General features: G+C 39.6%; 1 protein-coding gene across 1 annotated transcript; it reads right to left on the minus strand.

Moving 5' to 3' along the window:
- Positions 1-7,798: 7,798 nt before the first annotated feature.
- On the minus strand, positions 7,799-8,476 carry LOC141590575 (uncharacterized). The gene has a single exon (XM_074411151.1). It carries the CDS (start codon positions 8,474-8,476, stop codon positions 7,799-7,801), a length of 678 nt encoding a protein of 225 aa, XP_074267252.1.
- Between the last annotated feature and the right edge of the window lie 647 nt (positions 8,477-9,123).

Genomic DNA, 9,123 nt, shown 5'->3' on the forward strand with positions numbered 1-9,123 from the left:
TTCGGATATCAGACCTTGTTATATGTTCTAAACATCCAATTTTATGAATCAACTCATCATGAGTTGACGGTTTTAAATTTAAAACCAGTAAAATTTAAAACCGTCATAAAACTCAGTAAAATTTTATGAATCAACTCATCACGCACTTAGGATTCCTCAAGCAATTAAGTGAGGAATTAAGAGAAAATACCCGGAAACACACGACCCCGATCGGGGCCGCATGCATCTAGGAAATTTACGTTTTCTTCTCTTCTCCTATAAATAAGAGAGGTGTTCCAAGGTTTTAGGCATCTCATTTTTACGTCTCACTTTTGTTCTTCATAGCCTTAAGCAATATAATCTCTCAATAGTTTTCTCATTAGTTTACAATTTAGTTAAGCTTGTAGTTCTTCAAACATTTGGTTCTAAGTTATTTCAAGCATTTGGTTTTATTTATTCTTCCATACAAGTTCTCTATTATTAAGGTATTTGTATTTCTAGTTTACATTTTTACATATCTATTTAGTTTATACTAGTTTATAATTTAACACTCTAATTAGATTACTTTAGTTTATTTTCTCACATGTTAAAACATTTAGTTCATATAAATCACTCAATCATGTTTGTCATTTCTCTTTATATCATTTACAATTTGCACCTTAACATGAGTAGCTAAATCTCTTAGTCTAAGGGCTAGGGAAGCCATGCAAAATCAAGTATATAACATGATAAAATAGGTTAATAATAATATTGTTTAAATTGATTCTATCACATGCTTGTGCCATAACGTTTAATCTTTGTTTAAAGCCTTATTCAATTGATTAAGTTTGTTCATTCGTTCTATAAGTCGAGAGGCACGGAATTGAATTAGACTAAGCATGTATAGTAGGACGACCTAGTCATGGACGAGAGTTTCTCTAGGACCCGGTCTATGGTTGACACTAATATCGTAAGGTGGGTGTCTTTAAGCCTACGCAATTGACAATGTTATTAGTACCAAGTTTATCATGATTATATGTTTACCTTTGCATGCGTGACCCGAACCCCTTAGACTTTCTTTTATTATATAATTTACATCATTATTGTTATTAATCACCAAACAATCAAACCAACCCAAATCGTAATCGACCTTGATAAAAATCTACCCATAGCAATTCACGAAGTAATTCCCGTTTCCTTGTGTTCGACCCCTATTACTACATTTATTTGTGTTGAGGGAATTTATCTTTACATAGGTACGCGATAAGCCTATCAGCAGGCCCTAGTCCAAGTTGTGGAAAACGCTTTTACTCCATGAGAATCTCATGGGTATTAATCTTAACCGGGTAGTGTATTTGAGATTTGGAACATCTTATTCAAGTAATATATTAGAAAGTATTCATTATTTCTAATTCGTTATTCAAGGATTGAAATTGCTAGATACATTATTTTCAAGTATAAATTTACTTTGACTTAGTAACTCTTGACTAATTAATTAGTCAATGGTTAACCAAGGTCGTCATAGTCCACTCACAGCTTAACTAATATTTTAATTAGTCAAGGCATGACTAGAGACAAGTATTTATGTTTTATTTAATATTCAAATAAGGTCCTTATAATTATTATATTGATTTACTTAAAATTTGATGGTGAAGACGAGTATTTTAAAATAAAACCTTCAAAGGCATTTGAGTCCAAAATTTAAGAATTTCATCAAAATTGCTAAGAATCACGTTTACACTTGTTAAGATTTTTGAAGGTTGTTTCTAAAACGCTTTTTAGAATAAAATTTATTCAAACTCTTAAAACAATTATTTAAAATAACTAAGCAAGGTAGTTTTAGTTTAAAAAGAATAATTTAGTATAATTATTTTTAATAAGGTATTTGTATATTCTCCTTGATGTATTACACTTGAATACAACTTTATTTTTATAAAGTAACTTCTCCAAATAAATTTAAGGTATTAAAATCGTATTAGACCATAGAGCGGTCTTTTTGTTTATTTTCGAAAAGGGTCCCAAACTAAGTATTTTCTTACAAGATTTCGCCAGGTTATTCCTCATAATATAATAGAACTCCTGTAATTTTTTTATGATTTTTAAAAGGGTACATAATTTACTGAATTTCGTACATTATTCAAGCTTGTAGGAATTTTATAAAATAGAATAAAAATCGTATTGATACAAGATCTACGCCCAAAATCCTATAAATCAGAAGGTAATACATATAAAAATTTCAACTCCATATCATGCATGAAACGAGATGAGTGCAAATAAGAAGTTTCATCATTTTCCATAAAAGTTAGCATATACATACAATTTTTCATTTTGACTTTGTTTAGTGGGTCTAACGTGTGAGTGCATAAAAAAAAATATTTAAAGGTATATTTCTCATGTGAGGTGATGACACAATTATTAAGCTTATAGACATGATTGGCACATTGTCAATTTTCCACATAATAATTTATTTAAGTGATTTATTTAAGGTGGACAATAACATGCATGTAACAAGCAATATTATGTTGCACTAAAATACATATATGACACTAGTTAGAAAGAATTATCCTACCAAAATATGTCTATTTGCCTTCTGACTAGATTACTAGTATTCTACAATTACGAGGCAGAGGGTTAGGTTAGGTTACCTTAAAGGTTATCCAGGTCTTAAATGTAATCAAAGATGCTTAGATCAACAGGCTCTTCCTCTTCCTCCTCTAATTTGATTCCATGATAATAACAAAATAACAAATAAGTTAGTAATAAATTATCTACTTAATTAATCTAGTAATTATAATCAAGGAAGAGTTAGGAAAGAAAAAGGGAATGAAAAGTATACAAGTTTTAACTTAGGCTTTGTGGGATATGGAAGATGTGAGTATGCAACTAAGTGGAGCAAGGTGTGAAATAAGTGAACTTAGGTGCTTTAAATAGGATGTCAAAATACTCACTCCATGTGTTTAAGTTCACGGATCATTTGCATGCTACTGGAAACCATCACAAAGGACAATGATCATGTTTTGTGTAAGAGTGAGGTCTAGTCCATGCACAAGGGTGAAGAAAGAAACAAAAGCTCATGAAGGATTAGACTCCTCATAAAAATAGATGTATTGGGGTGGAAGAAAGAGTCACAAGCTGCTGTCATTTCTTAAATATGGGAGGTTAAAAACAAAACCTTTGTTTGTTTGCAAAGTCATCATAGAATTGATTATAAACACCATGATTTTATGAAGGCTCTTTGCACAACCGAGCAGGTTTGAGATTTTAAAGTTGTTAATGGCTAATGAAAATATTACCATGGTGTCGGGCTCGGAAAAATAATAAATTTAGGCTTTTGTTTCACCTCAATCGAAGTCCGGATGAGCAAATAGGGGCCAAAATACGAAGATGGATTAAAGTTACGCGCGAATGAAATGTCGTAACTTATAGAGTGAATTAATAATTACTCCCTTATATAAACCACTTTTCTAAAATAACTCCCTTATGAAAACTTTTTAATAATTTACTCCCATAAAATGTTCTCAGGTCAAAAATTACACCCATTTGCACTTTCAGGTGAAAATTCTTTTTCTATGACCGTTTTGCCCCTGAGTAAATTCATTATCTTCTTCCCCTCGTCATCTTCTTCCCCTTTGTCAACAACTTTCAGGTGAGCAGAAGGTGTTCGACGACGACGACGACAACAACAAATCCCAACCCTCAAATCTGCAAAAACCCTTTATCTAACCCATTTCACTTCCATCAGCGTCACCGGCTTCTCCATCAAAAATTGCAGCAATTCAAACCCATTATCCCCAAATCTCTTCTCCAAATTTGTCGACAAATTCGTCGATTTCACCGTCAGCGGCGGCATTTCCTCCCTAACCCCAACCCTAATCCCCCAATTCAAACCCATTATCTACCACAAGACCATCTAATCGCCATTGGAGACATCCATGGCAATCTCGAGAAATGCAAGCAATCGTTCCGTCTCGCCGGCATCATCGCCGCCGCCGACAATTGGTCTGGTACAACCTCCACTATCGTACACGTGGATCTGCGATTATGTTGATCAGTTATTGAAAATATGGAAAACTAGAAGAAAATAATCGTCAATTCCTATTACAATTTCCAATTTTTTTTTCATTGTTGATCTGCCATTATGTGTTTTGTTTTTGGTGGATTGCTATTTGATGAATTTGTTGTAATGGGTTGCTAGTGATTTTGATGTAGTGACAATTCATGGAATAACATACGGAATGTCAGGGAAGAATTAAAGTGGAGAGAGTAAGAGAGAGAAAACAAGATACAGCTAGGGGTATTTTGGTCATAAATTTAGACCTTAAAATTGAAAATTTGAAAACTGACTGAATATGTCACCGGAAAGACGAAATGGGTGTAACTTTTGAACTGAGAACATTTTATGGGAGTAAATTATTAAAAAGTTTTCATAAGGGAGTTATTTTAGAAAAGTGGTTTATATAAGGGAGTAATTGTTAATTTACTCTAACTTATATAATGATTGTTTCGAAGGTTAAAAAGGTATTGAAAGAAATTTCAAGTTTCTCTTCTAAGATTATAATATCATAATTAATTATGTAAATATGCGATTAAAAACACGGTGTGTTACAACACGCACGTTAATCTGCTCCGTTGGATGGTTATATCTGATGGTGGACAATGGTTCTCATGGTTCTCATGGGAACAGGGTTCTCATAGGATCCTAAATCATTTATTATATATGTATGAATATCATATAAATTATAAAAAATTTACCAAATATGTATATAAAAGTATTTTTCAATGATTAATAAATTATGTAGAAATTCGTAAATTTGCAATTAGTAATTTTTTTTTTTTTTGATAAAAACCCATAAGGGTTAATTTCTTTCTAATAAATCATCGCAAGCCAAAGATAACAACCATTCCGGAAAGTCCGTTTGCCAACTACGCCTACCAGCAACCCATGGCCTCGAATGAGCAAGTCCATGCGCTACTCTATTAAAGTTTCTACGAATGAAAGAAAAAGAAACAGAAACGAAAGAAGTACAAATACTCAAAATGTCCTTGTAAATTAAAGAAATCTCGCTCCTCCCTAAGCGACGGCTTTTAAGGTCCTCGATCACTCCTCTGCAATCGCTCTCAAGCACCACCGACTGGATTCCCGCATCTCTAGCTTCCTTAAGTCCATGTAACACCGCCAACGCTTCAGCTATCTCCGGTGAGACGATCCTCCTCTCCTGCATGGCCACTCCCCATAACACGCTCCCTCCTTCATCTCGACATACCATTCCCAAACCCGTTCCCATCCCTTCAGCTACCCCCGCATCAACGTTGATCTTATGCCACCCCTCCCTCGGCCTTTCCCAACGACTTCCCTCTTTCACCACCATCTGTTCTCCCGTGCTTGTCACACTCTCACCCGTCACTCCCTCTACCTCCCACATGAGCTCTCTCGTCCTTCGCACCACCTCGTCCCCACGCCAATCACCACCATCAAACAACACCTTATTTCGCTTCTCCCAGATAGCCCAACACCCAGTCAGAAATAGGCCACACTCTCTCGCATCCATGCCTCGCAAAACCTCCTCCGCCCACTCCCTCACTCTCCCACCACCCGCCTCAGGCATAACATCCAACCCCAACCCCTCCCAAATCCCATCCACCCACCCACAATCTCGAACCACATGGAGACAAGTCTCCACGCAATTTGAGCATCGAGGGCAAGTGTTGTCCGTCAATTCCATACGAATTTGCTATATTCTTCCGAGTAGCTATGGCATCATTGCATATTGCCGCGGAAGAACACTTTGACTCGAGGCAGAACTGGAGATTTCCAAATTTTGCCCCAAAGCCATTTCTCTTTCGCGTAATGTGATTGACCCGACTCCTCCCTATGACACTCCTCCATAAGAAGCCTATAAGCTGACTTCACCGTGTATTCCCCGTACTTATCCGGTTCCCAGCACCAATCATCATTCGGTCTAGAGTCGCTAAGATTGATTTGTAAGACCCGAGAGCTTTCAAAAGGAAGGAAAAGATGGTTTACCTTGTCCTCATCCCAGCCGTGCCCAGCTTCATCAAAGAGGTCAGCCACTTTCATCTCCTCACTCGTCATTCCTCGTGGTGAAATGATCTTCATCGAGCTCGTTCCAGGTACCCACGGGTCGCACCAAACCCGCGTGTTCAAGCCATTCCCTATCCTTTTCCTTGCCCCTAACCGCACTACCTCCCTAGCCTCCCAAATTCCCCGCCAAGTGTAGCTGGGGTTCGCACCAAGCTCGGCCTCCATAAAATCCTTACCATGGAAATACTTCCCTTTTAGCACCCGAACCATCAAACAACTATTCTCCGTCATCAACCTCCACGCCTGCTTCCCGAGTAAGGCCATATTGAACTTTTCAAAATCACGAAAACCCATGCCTCCCTGACTCTTAGACCGACACATCTTACTCCATGCCACCCAAGGAATCTTTCTCTTCCCATTCTCCGTACCCCACCAAAAGCGCGAGACAAGAGACCGAAGTTCGTTACAAAAATTAACGGGTAGCTTAAATACACTCATCGCAAAGGTTGGAACTGCTTGGCCAATGGCCTTTATGAGTATCTCCTTCCCTGCCTTACTGAGTAGCTTGCCCCGCCATCCTTGTAATCGCTTGCTAATCTTGTCCCAAACCAGCCTAGAAAGCACTTGTTTCGACCTCCCAATAACCGTTGGCAACCCAAGATAACGATCATGTTCCTGCACTTCCCTCACATTCAACACCCCCAAGACCCCTTGCCTCCGTGCCAAAGAAGTACCCCGACTGAAAGATATGGTAGTTTTGTCAAGATTCACCTGTTGCCCAGATGCCATTTCATAATCCCGAAGAGTATCACGCACTATCACTGCTTCCGACTCATTGGCCCTAGTAAAAATAATACTATCGTCTGCAAAAAACAAGTGTGAAACAGTCGGAGAATGAGGGGAAATTCGGATTCCCTTTAGTGCCCCCCTCTCGACATTTCGCCTTAAAAGATTCGACAAAACCTCCGCACATAAAATGAACAGATACGGGGACAGCGGGTCGCCTTGCCGAAGACCTCGCTCAGGTACAAACCTCTCAGACAAAAGCCCATTAACCGAGACTTTATAAGACACGGTTTTAACGCAAGCCATAACCCTACTAACCCATCTATCATCAAGTCCGAATCTGATCAAGACCGACTCCAAAAAATTCCATTCCACCCTGTCATACGCCTTGGCCATGTCTAGTTTAAGAGCCATGTGCCCACCATTACCACGAGAATTTTTCATATAATGGAAGAGTTCAAAGGCCACAAGAATATTATCAGTTATAAGCCGACCTGGTGTAAAAGCACTTTGGTTCTCTGAGACAATTTCTCCCAAAAAAGATTTCAGCCTATTCGCAAGCACTTTTGACACTAACTTGTATACGACATTGCATAAGCTAATAGGGCGAAAGTCTTTCATCTTATCTGGCTCCTTTTTCTTCGGGATAAGAACAATGTTCGTTTCATTCATACCTTCGGGAATAGGGGCTCCATTGAGAATATTAAGAACACAACGGGTCACAGAGGGTCCAACGATATGCCAATAAGTTTGATAGAAGAGACCATTCATACCGTCTATCCCCGGGGCCTTCAAAGGGTGCATCTGGTTCAGCGCCTCCGCCACCTCCTCTCCTCGATACTCCTCCCTTAAAACTTCATTCATCACATCCGTCACTCTCCCCTCAATCCCTTCTAGTAAATGATCAAAATTATCCGGCCTCGAGGATGTGAAAAGATCACGGAAGTAGCTTACTGCACATGCTGCCATGCCCTGCGAATCACTCACTACCCGTCCCCTTTCATCCACCAGTTACGAAATGTGATTTTTCTCCTTCCTCTGACTCGCCTTCTGGTGGAAAAATTTTGTGTTTCTGTCGCCATCCCGAAGCCAGAGAGCTCTAGATCTTTGCCTCCAAAAACACTCTTCCTGTCGAAGCAGTTCCGCAATATCTTTGACAACTTTCCTTCGCTCATTCACTTCCCTTATAGACCTGCCTCCTTCATTCAAAACTTTAAGCCGTGCCCTCTTTAGCTTCAAGTCTCGCATAACCTTTCCAATGCTAATTCCCTTCCAATTCTGCAGCTCATTCGCGCATTGTTGGAGCGTGGACATCAGCTCAAAATCCCCATCATTCCACGCCCTCTTCACAGCATCTTCGCATCCGTCTTGACCTACCCATATTTGTTCAAATCGAAACCGCTTAGGAGCTCTCCCATCCGAGTCCCCACGCCCATTTAAAAGTACCTTTATGGGTGCATGGTCAGACCATTCCCGATCAAGATGAAGGAGCTTAGCATAGGGAAAAGTATCCGACCAAGTTCCATTAACCATGGCTCGATCTAGGCGGCATTGTCTATTCGCATCACCCACTTGCCCATTATCAAAAGTGAAGTCATACCCCTCATATGGTAGATCACGCAGCCCACACTCGTCAACCGCATCTCGAAAATTATTCATTTGCCACTGCAGTCGCGATCCCCCTTTCATTTCTGTAGAGTATAGGATCTCGTTAAAATCGCCCAAACAAATCCACGGTAAAGAAGATGACGAAGCTAATATCCAGAATCTTTGCCATGACAAGTGACGGTCTTGGATAGCAGGCCACCCATAGAACCCCGTAACCCGCCATTTATTCTCTCCTTCTTCCACCTCGACATCAATATAATGCACCGTCGCAGAAACAATCGAACAAGTAAACTTTCTTTTCCAAAAGAACGCCAGCCCCCCTGATTTACCCACACAATCAACCGCATACCCCTCATAATCGTCTAGCTTATTTCTAATTTTGTGCAATTCTATACTACAAAGCTTTGTCTCGCACAAGAAAACAAAACTCGGGGCCTCCTTACGGAGTAAATTACATAAACCGCCTACCGCAGCGGGTTGCCCGGACCCTGCAGTTAAGGCTCAAAAGACTCATTGGGCCGCGGGTTGAGTCCCCTCAACCTCCGCCTCGATGAAAACACATCCATATCGAAATGAAGTCTCTTAGTCACACACCCCTCATCCTCCTCCTCCCCATTCCTTCTCCTTTTAATCCCCACCCCGTCCGCACATTCCTCCAGTGATGTTTGCACCTCCTCCGCCATGTTTACCCTCGGAATTCGCGTCCATGTACCAAGTTTTGGCTCACC

This window comes from Silene latifolia, chromosome 7 (genome assembly GCF_048544455.1).
Source record: "Silene latifolia isolate original U9 population chromosome 7, ASM4854445v1, whole genome shotgun sequence".
NCBI lineage: Eukaryota > Viridiplantae > Streptophyta > Magnoliopsida > Caryophyllales > Caryophyllaceae > Silene > Silene latifolia.